An 18,587-nucleotide genomic window follows, 5' to 3' on the forward strand; every position below is an offset into this window, starting at 1 on the left:
ACAATGTGAAAATTAGTTGTGTTTCCTCTCTTTGTTGGGCGGTAAAATCCAACTCCATATTCGTCATTCGAAACAATAAAAAATTTAACCTATTGTTGACGTTAGACGCGCATTCATATAAAAACAAATCTGATTTTTGTATCAGCGTTTTACGAATAATAAGCCACTACAAATATGAAACACATTATAACAAAATTCCAGAATCACGCATTAAGCAACAAAGTGCTCCTACTATTAGGATGGAGATAACACATTACTGAATAGATATTCCATGACCGCAAGTGACATTTTACTACAGTGATGAAGGTGAGTATTACCCTTAGACCACGACATGAGTTTAAACTTTGTTGACTTCTTAATTTAATATATAATCTAACAAACTATATTTTTACTAACAAAACAAAAAAAAAAAAAAAATTCCTTGACGGGTTGCAATTTAAACCAAAGATTTCATCCCCTCCTTCCAATTTAATTTGAGGAGTTTTAACGAAAAACCCACGGTACTGTTCACTGTAATGAAAAATCAATTTTTACATTAAAAAGTCAAACTTGGTACTATTTATTTTACCATTTATTTTTTCCTTACCATTAAAACTCAAAAATTTTAACCCATTTTCATTAGTTTCCTTTTAATCTAACCGTGCTTATTGAAGCGTGTATTTAGTGATGTGAATAAGAGAAAACTTGGTAACACATGGCCCACATATTTGGGCGCCAGTTTCATCCGTTCCCACGTGGCAAACGCTGAGCCGCCCACCGCAACCGTCACTCAACAAAATCCCCACTACCAAAACCAACGAAGACGAGAACCTCCTCGGAGTCGAGGTTGCGCTGAAGCCATGGCGACCCGCCTTGGGCGACTAACGGTAGCTGCGTTGTCGTCTCAGATTCGGAGATCAACGGCCCACTATTCGTCTCTGACCGCGATCAGCGTCGGCCAGGGTGGGTCCCAAACGAGACTGTGGTCTTCATCATCGTCTAGTAAATCTGATAAGGCGGAGAAGAAGAAGCCGTTAGGAGACCGCCTATCGGCGGTGATAGACGCCGTTAACGACAGTAAACTTCCTCCTGAGCTCCGTGGTCAGCGCAACAACATCAGGTTCAAAACCCCAGTTTTAATTTGGCCATACCATGATTCTGTTTGCCCACTTTGATTTGATTCGGTAGTTCAAGTTTAGTAGTTTACTCGGATATTTGATAACCATTTTGTTTTCAGTTTTCAGTTTTTGTTTTCACAATTTTTGTGTGTTCAAGAATTGAAGACTAACAATTGAAATGGGTTGCTCAGAACTATGGTTTGGTAGCATTCGTCTTCACTTATAAGTAAGAGATCTTAGGCATGGATCTCGTGAATGACGAATTCGATACCAAATTAAGTTGCTCATTGAATGACTTAGCCGAATTCCTATTCCCCTAGTGTAAAATATGTCGTATTCAAAAATAAAAATAAAAACAATTGAAAGGTTATCAAACCGACGCTAAACGTCTCATGACTTAATTTGTTACTGATTTAGCATTTGATAATTATGTGTATGGTGTTTCTTCAACTACAAGAACACCACCTACTTGTATTCACAATAAGAACACCACTTACCCTATGTTACTTATGTGCTAATTTTATTGCCCTTAGATTACAAGCAGTTCATAAACTACATGACTTAAATCGCGACAATTGAAACTACACATTTCAAAATTTGAAACTTGGCCGAAGCGCAGGCCTAAAGCGATGATTTGGCTTTTCAATTAGATTTGGGTTTTTGAATGTTGGATTATTATTGTCATTAAAATTATGATAATTTTGAATTTGGGATGCTGTGGCAGGTCAGAAACAGATATAATCAATGTGGTGGAGCAAAGAATATGGCATTCTATGGAAGCAGGGCAGTTTGAGAATTTGCCGGGGAAAGGGAAGCCCCTAAACTTAAGTTCAAATCCTCACGCAGACCCAGCTGAGGACACTTTGTACCGAATCCTCTCAAAGAATGGCTGCGCGCCACAGTGGGTTGAGCTCAACAAAGAGATAAGGAGCCAGGTTTCGGAATGGAGAATCGCTCTGAAGAAGGCTTGCGCAAGCAAAAATTGCAACGGGGGCGGGGACGGGGGTGATCAATCGAAATGGGTTGAAGCTTCAGAGGCTTTGAAATTGCAAGTGAAACAGATCAATAATAAGGTACTGCAGTATAATCTTATGGCTCCTTTCGGCCGTCAAATGTTTGGACTCAACTGGGACAAGGAGCTGGATCGTTTGAAATCGGAGGAACAATAATCCCTAATAGGAGTAGCCGAAATTGAAGATAAGATGAGGGAAATTCGGTAAGGTGGTTGGACATGTGAAATGAATACCTATAGACGCTCCGGTAGTTGCATTTGTTTTGGTTGAGGTTAAGTAGCTTCGTATATTGGTATTAGTAGGCATGGGAAACCAGATGGTGCTGTAAAAGTTTAAATTGTGCTTAGTTTATCAAATGTTAAAATTCTGGATTTTGATTCGCGATTGCGTATTTCTTTTGATTCGAATGTGGAATCTGATTCCGAATAATTTCAATACTCGATCTAGGTAAGTAAACATCGTACCAAGAACGGGACTCTAAATTGGTAATCTTCGATCGAAGTTTAAAAGCTTTGCATATCCAAATGAGAAAACAACAATGTTTATACATAGAATTACCATCAAAACTGAATGTTAATGTTATACACGCATAAGCAACCAGCCAAAGTACTTTTTTGGACCATTTCAATTTTCAATGAAGTATCCACTAAAATGTATACATGTTGTTATGGTAATATGTTCATCCTACTGAAGATGTTTTTGCTGCGAGATGAACGAGCGCTCGCTTGTGGTAAGTGGTACGAAGCTTCTTGTATTTCTCCACAAAAGCCCCGAGATCAACCTCCTTGTCGAGAAGCTGCTCGTGCAGAGCTTCCGATTCCTCCTCTGTCGTATTCATCGATTCTGCACGTACGAACAAAGTTTTCATGTACCAACAAATTGATTGTGATTCATGTCATATATTGCTTGGCAAGAACAAATCCTGAGTTACTGTACAATTTCATATTATCATTACTGCATACCTTGAAGCCTTTGAAGAAGAGAAGACGGGGAACACAGCTTCAACATTTCTTCTTTCTTTCTCTCGAGCTCATTTAGCTTCTCCTGAGCGGCAGCCAACTCTGTTGTTCTAATTATTCTGCACTGTGACCACAAAAGAAATGGGAAAGAGAGATCCACGATCACAACAACAATTTTGCAACAAGTGCGAGAAACAAGACAACGGTGAAAGCTTACCTGGTTTCTAAGTTCCACCATCTGTGGTTCTTTTTCCAAGTTTTCCCCTGTTTGATAAAAATAAATTTATACTTTGTCTTCCCATGTATAATCCAACAGCAGGAGACATCTATATTTAAAATAGTAGGTCAGAAAACGAAACAGAGAACTCACTGGATAACTGCAGAGTTTCCCTCCGTAGCTCCTCTCTTAGCTGATGAGGTCAGTAGAAGAAACAATAAAGAACAGAATAAAGACATGTCCTGAAACTGACAGCATTCGAACAAACTATGGAAGCCATTAAGGGAGGGGATCCGCATTTTTTAATAAAAAACGGGGATTAGTTGTGGGGCCCACACCACATCGAACTTTAACAATCCGAACTATCTATTTTTCAAGTTGTACCTCATAGATCATCCTTGCAAAATATTAGCCAAATCGCAAATATTTAGGGCATCTAATTGAGTTCAAAGAAATTGACGAACACTTTGTTCCAAGAAAACATTGAAATTTCATTGTGAATTAAATAGGCAACTGGTTTCGGATTGAATTGAAATTTTGTAAGGATGATCTATGAATTGAGACTTGCAAAATAGACCGTTAGGATCGTTGACGTTCGATGTGCAGTGGGTCCCACAACTAATCCCTATTTTTATTCAAAAAATGAGGATCCCTTCCCTTAAAGGGCCTGATCTAAGTATGATTATCGCTTTGCCCAAATCAAGATAGCCATTACAGTTCATCAAGTGCTTTTCTAAATAAAAAGGTAAGTGTTGATTATACTGAGAACAATGGGGTGTGTGCAGAAGCATTTGAACCTTAAACAGAAACGGCACAACACCAAAAGTTAACTAAAACTTACATTATTTTGAATTTTGACCTGATCGAGTGAAAGAAAAAATTGCTGGTATGCATTCTTGTCAGACAAAAGCTTCCGTAGGTCCTCAACACTGAACACATCAATAGGAAAACATAATAATTAGTTACTGATTACTCCACAAAGATGATATAAGAATTAGATATGATCTGAGAGAGTTACATCCATATTCGAGATTAAGCAAAACAAACTCACTCAAACAACATTTTTCATTTAACAATTATGGTCTTTCAAAGACTGATTAAAATAATGATTGTGTAAACAAATCCTATCATGATACGTAAAACCTAATCTCTAAACTCCTTTTCAACATTCTTCAGTCCACCAAAATGTTCCAAGCTTTGTTTTTAAAAGAACAAGTTCAACAAAACTACCGACTACATTAGACAAACACTAAGTACAGTTAAATTTCACACACAAACATCTCCAGATATCAATGTACAATCTGAAACAAAAAAATTGACAAGTTGATATGCAACAACCCATTAATTAGGTGACCTAAGATCATTGTTGATCAGCTCCGAAACAGAAAAACCATATTTATTCTATACACATCAGATTTTGGTAGCACCATGAGCCTTACCTCTTGTCCTTCAAAACAGAAATAACACCGGCAGCTTCGGCCGGCGAAACATGTAACGGAGATTGTGCCCTTTCTGTTGGCCTTTGGTAACTCATACTGCTAGATGAGGTGCTGCTCGGCGTCCCAGGGCGAGAAGAGGTCGGAGAGTTAACTACAGATGGAGGGTACCATGACTGTGAAGGAGTAACAACCTCCGGTCGCGGCTGAGTGGGCTCCTCCTGAGATCCCCTGTGAACGTACACAGGGTTAGAAACTTAGACTTCAGCCTCTCCAGTAATTCACCCAAACTCCATAAAAATAATTTGCAGAAACAAATCAACCCAAACTCCAAAAAAATAATTTGCAGAAACAAAAATCAACCCAATTTCCACAAATGATTTCGCAAATCGATTCAATTAACAAAACCCATCAATTCGCAGAACAAATTGGACATTTCGACACCGACCCATTAACGAAAACGACAAAAAATCAATCTCCAGAATCGGAATTCAACCCTAGGACTAACGGAGCTACGGTTCAAAATTAAAACCCTAAATTACACCCAGAAGAGAGAAATTACCAGAACTTGAACATGGACATGGCTTTGGGGGGAGCTTGTGCAAGGAATCGAATGGACGGGACGATTGAACTGTACGGACGACGGCGAAGTTGAGGAATTTGGAAGCTTAAACTGTCCGGTTACGTACGAGAGCTAATTCAACGGTTTACGCCTCCGACTAGATTGTAGTACGCGCGTGGCCTTTGTGCAAGTGGTCGAAGACGTGTGAGAGGAAGAGAGAGATCGCAGAAGATGCGAGGAAAACAACTTGGAGTCGGGATGGATGGATGGATGCGAATTTCTTCATCGACTCTGCCGACATTGGGCCAAATTGGAGCCCAAAAGTTATGGGTGTTCATGTGTTTGTTTGATAAAAAACCACTCAGAGCATCTTCAAATAGGATGTCAAATTAAACTGTTATTTTTGTTATTTTAATTAGTACTTCATGTAATGTTGAATAGAATTTAATATTAAATAACTTATATACTTTAATATGTAATGACAATTTCGACCTTATAAAGTTTTTTTTTTAAATTAAAAAACTCTAAATACACCCAAAATCACTTTGAACGCGCATATCCTAAGATTATTTATCTTCTCCAACTCTCAAAACCACTCTCACCTCCATTGTAGAACAAAACTATAACGAATGAAACTACAAACACTTTGATTGAGAAAAATTATTTATGATGAATGTAACATAAAATCGACGTTTCAAAAGCTTCACATAATGTAAGACTTCATATTTTTCATTGTTTTAGTGGTTTCAACGACATTGGCACATCTTGGAGGTCCACCAAGTAGACCTTAGTTGCGACTTCTTTGAACCATGTTGAGATTATCGCTATGCATGAAGCCACTTGTGAATGCAATTGGAAAAACACCATGAGGAACATAAAAGATCTTTGGAAGTGGAAAAAGTTCTTTGTGGCCATAGAGAGATGCAAAAGTCATTCGCTTACATGTTGAGAATAAAAGCTCCTGTTACCCTCCAAAGGCAATGGGTAAATGAAGACAGAGCTCGATTTAATGCCTAGCTAGATGGAGAACATTTTCCTTATGTTTTCGACTACAAATCAAATTCCATTTGAAGGAAAGGTTGGTTGAAAAGACCGAGGGGCAATTTTTCGCTTCGACCACAATCAAAACTAGGCCTAAGAAAATTGTCAAGACGATTGAAGAAAAACCTAGGCCACCTATTTGTTCGGTTGAGATTGAAAGTGTGGTAGGCCTAGAAGAAAAAGTTCAAGTTTCTGAGCCAAAAATTGACTCAGAAAATGATTTGTTAGAGGAGTGTTCCAATGACGAACAAGACCAATACACGGTTTTAGACCATAAAACCACATCAATTGATATGGTAATTGGAGACATGATCTTAGACACCTAAACTACGCCCATTGATATGATTATTGGTGATAAAGCCGATATGGAGAAATCCCATTTGGCTAAGTTATTTGAGTTAAAAGTCGAAATTATCGAAGTAATTATGCCTGGGGGGCATAATAATTGTCCAACACATTCGGTGGTCAATGGTAAAAAAAATCTTTCGTCAAGCCAAACATATTTGGGGATGAACTTTTATTCAGCTTTGGAAAAACTCAAAGTGAAAACTTTGATGTTAAAAGATCTCGGCTCAGAATAAAACATCGTTGGGCTCCTCCTGATTATGACTTGGTCTCTTTTATCTTCTTTTGTTAAAAAAAAGGATGCCCAAGAGCAAAGGGAAAGGGAAGGCCGAGTTTGTTCCAATACAACATGTCCCAAAGCAGAACTCTCGGCCGTGACTCAAGATTGATCTATTTTCCAACGAACCACCCATAGAGTTTTTGGGACCGGCCATAGTCAAATCTATGTCAGATTCCAGTGCAGAAGAAATTGATGGACTGATGGTTCTATGCAGCAGTTGTAAAACACGTGTCATCCTAACTGAACCAAATGAGGGACCACTTCAGGCTCCAACACCACGACAACCATCCAAGGTCGCAGCAACACCTACAAAGGAACTCGGCGGAGGCTAGTGCCAGAAAGTGTTCGATAGGCTTGGCCTTCATATATGAACGGATGACCCCACCTCAGCCAGACGGCGCCTTGATTTCGACGCACCATTTTATAATGAGGATTATTACTTGCATAATTCTAGCAACTTAAGTTCATCGGCGAATCAAAAAACCTTTAAGCCATCTTAGCCATGCGACCAACGTTGGTATAGTTACAATTCTCCCACTGGCATGTATACTCATTATCCAAATCTAAGAACGTTGACATCAGCGAATAGACTGCATGGCTCGACGACAGATAGCACAGGCTACTTTGGCTACCAAATGGTAGCCGAAAAAAGCAGCAGAAAGTGGAGATAACCGACAAACCCTGATAGTTATGGTCAAATTACTTCAAGGGAAAAGGGTAATTGATCACGACTTTGAAACCACCATTGAAAAGTCCGAGAAGCGCATCAAACTCCTCCTACAGCCCGGGGAGATGAAAGCTTGTTTTGAGCATTTCAGAAAAGAAGCCGAAAGTAAACTTCCCCTATTAACCCCGCAAGAGCCGTTAATAAGAGTTTGACGGAATCTACACCCTCCATTCCTCGACGAATCCTTGGAGTACATGCGAGAATTTCACAAGAAACATTCTGCCAATGACTTGTACAACCTACCTAAGATGTGTCAAGAAGCCTTCAACCTGGCACTAACTTGCCTTGATGCCGAACAAATTATTCAGAAAACTACTGCAGCAATGAAGGCCAGGTTCAAACACATACGTGAAACTCGAGTCTTCGGCTTCAAGGTCGACCCGTACACAGACATAGACACTGCCGAGCTCCTTTTTTCTTTTGAAGATCTTTAATATTTACGACATCATTTCGAAGTCTTCTCAGCTGTATCTCTTTTTAGCCTTACGGCCGATGAGAAGGATAGTGTGGCGCGTTTGGATGCATACCTAGACATGAGGGATGCTCGAGTAGCCTATGAAGAACGAGCTCGTAACGCATTGCAGGGACAAAATCAAACCCTAGCAACGAACAGGCTCGAGGACGACAACCAAAATGAAACAGGTTCAGTTGACATACCATTAGAGCAGGTACCGATGAGGCGAGAGATGTTCAGGTCGAGGATGCTCCAAAGCATGACACCGTGCTCGATAACCCGGAAGACAATGACCAAGACCCGATGGGTTATTCAGTCTTCGAAAATATGGAAATCAACATGGCACCGTGCTGAATTTCAAACAACCCCACACCAACCAAATTCCTTGGATGGGGACGTGGTTGCCGAGGAAGCAACACAAGTCAATTTCATCACCATTGAAGAAGATGAACAAGCGAGTAAAGCCTACGAACTCAAAACAGCTTTGGCCATACTGTTTCCCTACTCTTCTTCGGTTAATTTTCAACATTTGAAGCTGTTGTATGTCACGGCTCACATTGAAGTTTATCCAATCTCCAAAATCTTCGTCGATTGTGGGGCTACAGTCAATATCATGCCCTTCTCCGTCATGAAGACACTACAACAATTTAACGACGAACTCATTCCATCAGGAATAACCATGAGCAGTTTTGTCGGTGACAAGTCTCATACTAAGGGAGTGCTTCCTTTAGCTGTCAGCATTACAGGTCGCAATTACATGACCGCGTTCTTTATCGTTAACTCCAAGACTGAGTATAATGCATTGCTCGGTCAAGATTGAATTCATCAATCAAATTGCATCCCGTCTTCATTATATAAGGTTCTCATCTTTTAGGATGGCATATCCACTGTGGTTCACCCGGCCGATAATCAGCCATTTGAAGCCAATATAATTCAGGCACGATACTATGATGATTACGTCGGTTATATTACCCTACAGAGTTTGAATGAGGAAGGACGACCAACTTAAATTTCTGTACAGAAAGCAATCTAGGTAAGCGCCGAGATCGTCCATCAAGATTCGGTGAGACTTGGGTTGGCTGATCTGATCGCAGACATTGATGTCTGAAGATAACAAGGATAGACGCCGGGTTGTGGTTTCATCTACCATGGAACGACTATTGGCCCATTGGTATGCTATTTCCAAACAACCAAATTCAGGCGTAAACTTAGTCGAATTTTTGGCCGAATGAGACAACAGCCTAGTACTTTCACTAGATAAAGTTTAGGCTGCACCAGCCGAGCTTGAGGATAGTCAGCCTCAGGTCAAGGATCCTTTAGAGGAAATAAATGTTCGAACGGCTGAAAACCCACAACCTATGTTTATTAGTCGTTGTTACCCCAACATGTAAAAACCAAGATTTGTAATTTGCTCAAAGAATTTAAAGATTATTTTGCTTGGAGTTACCATGAGATGCCTAGTTTAGATCGAACATTAGTTGAACATGAATTACGCATCAAACTTGGGTGTAAACCATTCCGCAACCACCTCGACGATTCTGAACCAAAGTACAACTCGGAATAAAAGATGAACTCATTCGACTTTTAAAAACTGGGTTTATTCGAACAGCTCGATAAGTCGAATGGCTGGTAAATATCATCCCAGTTTTAAAGAAAAGTGATGAATTGCGTAACTGTATTGATTTTCTAAATTTGAACTTGGTAACTCCTAAAGACGAATATCCAATGCCAATTTCAGATTTGTTAATCAACGTAGTAGTAAACCATGAGATCTTATTCTTTATGGGTGGACATGCTCGTTATAACTAGATTTTCATTGCCGATGCTGATGTCCATAAGATCGTTTTTCGTTGCCCGGGGGCACTCGGCATATACAAATGGGTCGTCATGCCATTCGGCCTCAAGAACGTCGGTGTCACATACCAACGAGCCATGAATACTATCTTCCATGATTTGATTGGTACCATTGTCGAAGTTTACATTAAAGATGTTGTAATCAAATCAGAACATTGGCAAAAACATTTGGATGATCCTCGTTAGGCTTTCCTGCGTATGCGCCAACATAGCCTTAACATGAATCCCGCCAAATGTGCTTTCGGCATATCAGTTGGCCATTTTTTAGGATTCCTTTTACATCATCGTGGTATTGAGATAGACAAAAACAAGGCTCGAGCAATCATCAACGCTTCACCCCCGATGACTAAGAAATAACTTAAGGTTTCACCCATAATTTGGAGGGAAAAATGAAAGCCTTCTCCACGCTCTTCAAACTTAAGGATTCTGACATTTTTGAATGGTGTGCAGAACGCCAAGAGGCTTTACGTAGATCAAGGTCTCCCTACAACTCCACCCGTCCTGGTCCCACCACGACATGACAACCCTCTTAAGCTGTACATCTCAGCGGTCGAAGAATCCATCAGATGCCTTCTTGCACAAGACAATGATGCTGGGCGAGAACAAACCATTTTTTATCTTAGCCGAAATCTCAACCCACCGGAGATTAATTATTCCACCGTCGAGAAGCTTTGCCTAGCTTTATTTTTTGCTGCATCAAAACTCAGGCATTACATGCTCTCGTCGGTTACTCAGGTCATCGCCCAGACCGATGTCATTCATTACATGCTCACTTAGCCGTTAGTAAAAGGTCGAATAAAAAAATGGACAATGGCATTCTCTGAATTCAGTTTGCAATATGTGCCCTAGAAAGCTGTCAAAGACCAAGCTTTGGCCGATTTCTTGGCCCAACATCCTTCACCATATGGTTTTGGGGGGCAATGACGTTGAAATCATTATGGTGGAAACACGTGATAATTACTGGACGATGTACTTTGATGGTTCTAATACTTCAGTCTCGGCTGGTGTTGGAATCGTTATTCAATCCCTAAATCACAACTGTTGGTATTTTTCTCTCAAGCTCGATTTTAATTGTACGAATAATCAGGTCAAATACGAAGCCCTTATCATCAGCCTTGGTGTCCTCTATGATTTGCGGGCAACTTATTTCCTTATTCTCGGTGATTTTGAACTCGTGATTAACCAACTTAATGGGACTTTTCGTTGCATGAGTTGTACTCTGGCGCTCTATCACATGGTTGCCATCTATTTGGCTGAGTCATTTGACGACGATACTTTCAAACATATTTGAAGAGTTCACAACATTGACGCTGACGAATTAGCTCAAATAGCCTTCGGAGCACAACTCTTAAGGGGCAAACTAGGTCGAGAAATACCTGTGTCATAACGAACACACCCGGCCTTGGTAAATCAGTAAGTTCTCTAATGAGATTGCGTAATTTGTACACGAGTCATGTCCTTACCTTCTATTTGGACCCAATTTTACACCATTGGTCTGAATAATCGAGACTATTAAATGAGCAGAGTTTTTTATCGTCGCATGAGTAAAATATCAAGATGATTTCCAATTATTTATATTATTATGATTATGATAATCATACTAATTATCTTTTGAATAGTTGGAATTATCTTAATATTTATAATCTTGTGGTGTTCGAATGCAATCTCATTTAGGATGCCGAGGTCTTTTAACCAGGCCTAAGATCACGCATGCTAGCCTGCTGTTATTATCCTTTGGACAAAAGATTGGAATGAAATAAATGAGATGAAGGTAATATCTCTAATTTGGGAGCCAAGGTAGATTCAAATTAATTGGGAATATTCGGTATATGGCAGTGCAGCTAGTACTGGATTAATTTCATGCAATTAATCCATGAATGGGATAAAGGTGAAATTGTGAGATGGTGATGTGATGTGATTAGGATGATTATATCTAGATAAAAAAAAAAAGTAGGCTTCAACCTATGTACATGATGGAAAAGCTAAATATTAGAAGATAGTGACATGGTAATTTCTTGACCATTGATCACATGATGATGGGATAAATCCATCATTGTTTTGTCAGATGTGGTGTATTTAAATATTAAAGATTTGTGGAGTAAGGAGACTTAGGGATTGCTTCAGTTTGGTAGTCGTGATACATCATAAAACTAAGAGATTATTTTCTAGTAGCTGTGACACATCAGGAGACTCAGAGATTTACGGCTTGGCCATCAGCGAGAATAGCATTATAAATACAGAGGCACTATGCATCGTAAAAGCCCTTCCAACACAACACACAAACTGCCTTGTGCAAATCTACGTGAAACCTCTCAACAACCTTGAGATTTTTATTTTCTTTTTCACTGACACATTTTCAGTTTGGATAAATAGCATTGTGAAGGCAACTGACGTACACCTTCAGTTTGGATAAACAACACTGTTGCCGTAAAATCAGCCGACCGCGGAGCACATTCAGTTTGGATAAATAGCACTGCGTCGAGGCCGACTGATTATCTATCCAAGTCTTGGTCACGAAGGATTTTCGAATCCTTATTGGCAGAGGTTATCTTATTAGCCTTCTTGGCGAAGTGAGGTGTTACAAGTAACTGGGCTTGGCGCATTGAATGCCAAGTTGTTTTATGATTAGATATTCACAGGTAAGTTTTAGAGTTTGGCATTCTGAAGGCCAAACCACATTCACCATCAAGACATATATCTCTTTTAAGTACTTGTGTCTGTATAGATTAGAGCATGTTCGGCGTGCTTATAATCTTATGAATATAATCACCGTGACCGAACCTGGTGCCTACGATCCGTGAACTTTGCAAGACTAATAGCCTTGTCTTCAGGCTCTAGAACCCGAAGGTCGAGATGTGTTCCTTCTTCGGTCGCAGTCGCAAGACCAAGAAGTCAACAACGCACTTAATGCAACACCAACAAATTTTACTCCCCGGTCGAGCTTAGTCGATGAGTTGGCATGCCCTACACACAACTAAATGAATAGTTAGCTCATTAGTTACTCAGCCTACGCGCCATGTAGGCTTGGTAGTTTTTAGGGTCAACATCTTCGTTGTTGGAGTGGAAGGACCCTATAAAGGTTTGTGTAATCGAGGCAATGCCAGATGACTGGAGAAAGTCAATTATAAGGTATCTTGACAATCCCAATGGCAAACACGACCGTAAGACAAGGGTTCACGCCATAAACTATGTAACGTACCAAAATGAATTATATTGAAAAGGTGAGGACAATTTGTTACTGTTATGCCTTGGCCCTCAGGAGGCTCCTCAAGCAATCATAGAGGTCCATGAAGGAATTTACGAGGCTCATCAGCCCGGACGAAAGATGCGATGGTTGCTTCGTCGACACAGCTATTTCTGGCCGAGTATATTGAAGGATTGTATTGAGTCCGCACGAGGATGTTTACAATGTCAAATTGATGGGCCTATACAGAGAGTCCCGACCGAATCACTTCATTCGGTTACCAAACCATGGCCTTTCAGAGGATAGGCCATGGATGTAATCGGCAAAATTACACCATCTTTCGGGTCAGCAAAGCATGCATGGATACTTGTCGTGACATATTACTTCACCAAATGGGTTGAAGCCAAGTTATATGCCGAGTTAATATCTAAAGAAGTCTATAATTTTGTAGAAGAAAACATCGTGACTAGATTTGGCGTACCAGAAACAATCATAACAGATAATGATACAATCTTTACATTAAACAGGTTTAAGGAGAATACGGCAAATCTAAAAATTCGACTCGAGCAGTATTACCCACAGGCAAATGGACAGGCCGAAGCAAGTAATAAGGTTTTGATCGGTATTCTAAAAAAATGTTAAAAGAGAGGCCTGGTATGTGGCATTTAAAGTTAAACGAAGTGTTATGGGCTTATCAAACTTCATTCCGATCAGCCACCGAGACGACCCCATACGCGTTAACATATGGACACGATGCGATGTTACCAGTCAAGCAAAGTATAAATTCATTACTAGTGATTGAACAAAGTAGTTTGTTCAATGCCGAGTACAGGTAGGCCATAAGACAAGAGTTAGAAGACTTAGAAGAAATCCAGCTTGACGCTTATAAGTTATTGGTGGCACAGAAGAAGATTGCCGAGTGAGCCTATTATCAGCAAGTCAGACAAAAAACATTCGGCGATGGAGAGTTGGTTTGGCAAATTGTGATGCCTGTGGGAATTAAGGATCGTTCATCGTTTATAATGTTCTCGGTAAGGGGGCATACCACCTCAAAGATTGGACTGGTTTAATTCACAAATTGCCGATCAACGGGAAATTTCTAAAGAAACACTATCTAGTCACTTGGGAGACGTGAGACTAAAATGATCATTTCATTAATTTTGCAAAAAGAGCGTACAAATGGAAGTTACAAAAGATTCCGAAGGCCAAAATCCCAAGGGGTTAAATGAAGGAAGGCTTCAATAGCGGCCTTCAGTTGCAACCACCTTACTTAACCCATTGTGACTTCAACTTGCCTCGTCCTTTTGTTAAGTTGAAGTTACTGGATCTACCTTGCGCTAGTTGCAAAGTCTGTTAGTCGAGCTTTATTTGCTTCAAAATTCTTTTTGAGATCCAAAGCGACGGCCAACCTTTGCTGTTGAAGCTCTGCAATTTAACATTGTAGCTTGACGATCTGATGATCAAAGTCAGCCAGCTGTGTTTTCTTTGCTTTAATGGCCTCAACCTTCGGCCCGAAGAGCCCTTTTAAAAGTAGTAAAGAACTACCGAGTCTGTTCCAGGATATCATATAGATGGATGACATTTTTAGTGCTCAGCAAGCCACCGGCTGGAAGATCGTTTAGGCACTCTTCTATAAAGTTGAGGCCTTTACACTGAAGGACTTATGAGGCAGAAAGGGATAGGAGTTCCTGCAACTTGGCGAAGGCATTGGATTCGGCTACAGAAGGCTCGACCGACGCAACAGATAGCCCGGCTACTCCAGAAGTATTCAAGAGGAGAGTGTCGAGCTCGATTTCCTATGAAGGCTACACATGAAAAGGTTTTAGGCAAAAGGAAAATCGTAAAGAATATAGTAGAGAGAATTTATTTTAGACCTGTTGAGAGGAGACTTCGGCCATGTCCCCTGGTTCATTGCTCGAACCTAGATAGCTTAATGGCCGAGCCCAATGTTTAAGATTGCTTCTCAATTCACGCAGCCGATGAAGGTTATCTACGTTCAACGACCACTAAGGTGGCCAGAAAATATAGATAACACCATTCGGCACATAGAATTTTTTATGAAATGAACAATCGGGCACCTGACATTTAATATTTTTTCTTGGTTTAGACTTGTTATAGTAAAATTAACGAGAGAAAGGGATTGAGCCTTACAAAAGTCGAAGTGAATTTTTGTGGAGGAATGCCAAGGTGTTGATCCTGTGGATGGATTGATGTCTTTGCCGTTGCTTTAGGCTTGACAAGAGGCTTTTTTCCACGATCGGCTACAGGAGGATCGACCTGATCAGTCACCTTAACCATAGGTGGAAGATTGGTGGTAGGTGGTTCAATTGGTTGATGGTGACTTCATAACGGGATTTCTCGTTGTCGTCGTCCTGAAATAGGAGTTGTTAGTATTCAGAATCTAGTCGAAAGTAAAAGTTGCCAGCAAGATGATCATACCTCTTCCTCCAGAACGACTACTGGTTTTGTTTTTGGATTTGAAGGAGGATTTTTCTCGACTAGAGTGGCTGCTTTCTTAATGGTAGCAGGTATTGAACCGATAGTAGGAGTAACAGCCGATTCCGGAATGGTAACATTTCGACCAATGGAGCAACGATTAGTTCAGACACTGCTACAAGAGTAGTTTATACTTCAGTCGCCTAAGTTCGTTAGAGGATTTTACGGTCTTCTTGCCGAGGCCTCGACAACAGAAGGAGAGGGGATACGCTGGGAACAGTTGCCCCTGTAGTTTGACTGAAGATCACAAGAATCTCTCGTTCACCTTTCTTTGCTTTCTTTTTGATGCATTTTTAGGGCGGGGCAATATTTTTGACTGTTTCTGTCTCAGGGCAAGGTCGTTTGCTCGGCGTCACTGGCACAATAATGGTCGCTACTGGTGTAGAAGAGGCCACGGGAGCTTGAGCAGTTGCAGTCTTCTTTAGAGGAGCAAGTTTCTTTTTTATGGCAACCGTCATGGCCATGTCAGCCCACTTTGTTGAATGACTCGCTAAAAATAGACTTAAGTTAGGATGAAAATTTTGAGCATGAGATAGAAATAAATAAAAGACGCATACCTTGGGTTGCTTCTTTGGATTTTGGGGTGGGAGCTTTCTTTGGACCGTCGTGGAAGATTTTTTTAGCAGCATCCTCGACTGGTGTGCCAAAGAATTATTGGATGTATGCATCCTACCATTCAACAAAAGTGCTAGTGCTATGAGTTTCAGGAACGTTCGGCCGAAGGTAGAGTTTTGTGCATTTTTCTTGAAATTTTTGTTCGGCCTCTCTACACTCTTTTTTGGACGAACCAGAGAGCCAGCCTTGACTTAGAAGAGATTGGGAGGTGAGTAGGGGCACAAGGCAACCTTGGAGGTAGCCAAGTTGCGAAGCAGTAAAGTGGGGATGGTAGACTTCCTAACTTGCGCGCCGAGCATCACAACCGAAGGGAAGGTCGCGAGTTAGCATGAACGACCCCAGTTTTGTCAAAGATCGGCGTCTTTGGTCTCAGCCCAGGCTGAGGTTGGAAGTTTGATGAATGAGGGGTAAGAAAATTGTCAAGATGGGTGAAGAAAAAACCTAGGCTACCTGTTTGTTTGGTCCAAACTGAAAGTGTGGTAAGCCTAGAAGAAAAAGTTCAAGTTTCTGAGCCAAAAATTGACTCAAAAAATGATTCATCAGAGGAGTGTTCCAATGATGAACAAGACTGATACACGGCTTTAGACCATAAAACCACATCAATTGATATGGTAATTGGAGACATGATCTTAGACACTGAAACTACGCCCATTGATATGATTATTGGTGATAAAGCCGATATGGAGAAATCCCAATTGGCTAAGTTATCTGAGTTAAAAGCTGAAATTAACGAAGTAATTATGCTTAGGGGGCATAATAATTGTCCAACACATTCGATGGCCAATGGTAAAAACTCTTTCGTCAAGCCAAACATATTTGGGGATGAACTGTTATTCGGCTTTGGAAAAACTCAAAGTGAAAACTTTGATATTAAAAGATCTTGGCTCGGAAAAAAAAATCGTTGGCTTCCTCATGATTATGATCTGGTCTCTTTTATCTTCTGTTAATGCACAAAATCAGTGGGGACTTTGGTACAACAGAAAATGTTAAGTTTGTGACCTTCGCTAGATTGCTCCGGTCACTAGTGTGGATAAGTATGTAAATGGATAGAGACAGGGAAGCAAACACAAGATGTACGTGGTTCACCCAGATTGGCTATGTCCACGGAGTAGAAGAGTTCTCATTAATTGTGAAGGGTTTACATAAGTACATAGGTTCAAGCTCTCCTTTAGTGAGTACAAGTGAATGATTTAGTACAAATGACATTAGGAAATATTGTGAGAGAATGATCTCTATTTATAGAAAAGAGTTTTTAGTTTCATTCTGACATTGACACGTGTTGTGTTGTGATTGGCTTCTGATGTTGACACGTGTCACACTATGATTGGCTTCTGATGTCGACACGTGTTGCGCTGTGATTGACCTCCTGGTTGGAAGGAAACTCTTCTAGGTCCTTAACGGTATAACGTTGATCGGTTCTCAGTAGTTTCGGGATTGGTCAAGTATGGTACAAACATCTTATTTTGTTAAAAAAAAAAATATGCAATATTTTCTTAACCATTCGGCTTTCAAGCCGATACTTAAGAAAATAGGGGGTAACGAGTGGTATGCTCTAGTTGATGGAATCAAAAGGAAAAAGGCCGCTCTTATTAGATGGTATGCTTTCAAGTGGCTCTAATATTTCTATGGGATGAATGGCATTCGCAGAAAGTTAAAAAAAAATTAGGCCATTTTTTGGTGGCCATTCGATGCATACATATAACATCATTCCTTGGTATATAGGAAGCCGACCATAATGAATTAGTACGTGAGACATATTATATCCATATTATTTTGTCTTGTATGGAGAATATGGGTTGTTTTTTTATTTTCTGTGGAGTCTTCTTTCAATCCATCGGTGGGAATTACCTCATTGTTACTCGGTGAGAGTCAACAGCAAAAAAAAAGATGTGCTTAGCATACAAACACAGTACCGAGCTGAGAGGATGACTAAGCGTTAGTCTCTGCAAATTAGATTTTGCGTTGGAAATCGACTCAAGATAGAAACAAGAAAAGAGAACAAGATTCTACTAAGGCTAGAGCGGTATGCCTACCAAGAGCATGATTGGATTATGAATGATATTGTTGAGCTCGATGATGATTCTTGACGATGACTTGGAGATGTTAAATGTCTTTAATGACTGCACACCTTGGTGTACAACTGGAGCTCGGCTGTATCAGTTCTTTTCTGAGTTTGGATGGGCTATGAGCTGAGTTTAACGGTATCAACCCATTTGGCAGCATCAATACTGATCTTAACGCTCGTCATGGATGGTGTTGATTCTAATGTATCTTCTGAGCATAATGAGTAGTGGTGGGCAAGAGACT

At 40.3% G+C, this 18,587-nt stretch overlaps 2 protein-coding genes across 2 annotated transcripts; one reads left to right on the plus strand and one right to left on the minus strand.

Moving 5' to 3' along the window:
• The first annotated feature begins 705 nt into the window (after positions 1-705).
• Positions 706-2,489, plus strand: LOC103449970 (uncharacterized). The gene is made up of 2 exons (XM_008389292.4): positions 706-1,099; positions 1,822-2,489. The coding sequence occupies exons 1-2, from the start codon at positions 840-842 to the stop codon at positions 2,264-2,266; spliced, it is 705 nt and encodes a 234-aa protein (XP_008387514.2). The 5' UTR covers positions 706-839; the 3' UTR covers positions 2,267-2,489.
• Positions 2,490-2,635: 146 nt separating this feature from the next.
• On the minus strand, positions 2,636-5,610 carry LOC103449969 (vacuolar protein-sorting-associated protein 37 homolog 1). The gene is made up of 7 exons (XM_008389291.4): positions 5,285-5,610; positions 4,726-4,953; positions 4,128-4,215; positions 3,440-3,479; positions 3,287-3,333; positions 3,073-3,193; positions 2,636-2,953 (listed from the first exon to the last, which is right to left on the minus strand). The coding sequence occupies exons 1-7, from the start codon at positions 5,302-5,304 to the stop codon at positions 2,790-2,792; spliced, it is 708 nt and encodes a 235-aa protein (XP_008387513.1). The 5' UTR covers positions 5,305-5,610; the 3' UTR covers positions 2,636-2,789.
• Positions 5,611-18,587: the final 12,977 nt, after the last annotated feature.

This window comes from Malus domestica, chromosome 12 (genome assembly GCF_042453785.1).
Source record: "Malus domestica chromosome 12, GDT2T_hap1".
Classification (NCBI taxonomy): domain Eukaryota; kingdom Viridiplantae; phylum Streptophyta; class Magnoliopsida; order Rosales; family Rosaceae; genus Malus; species Malus domestica.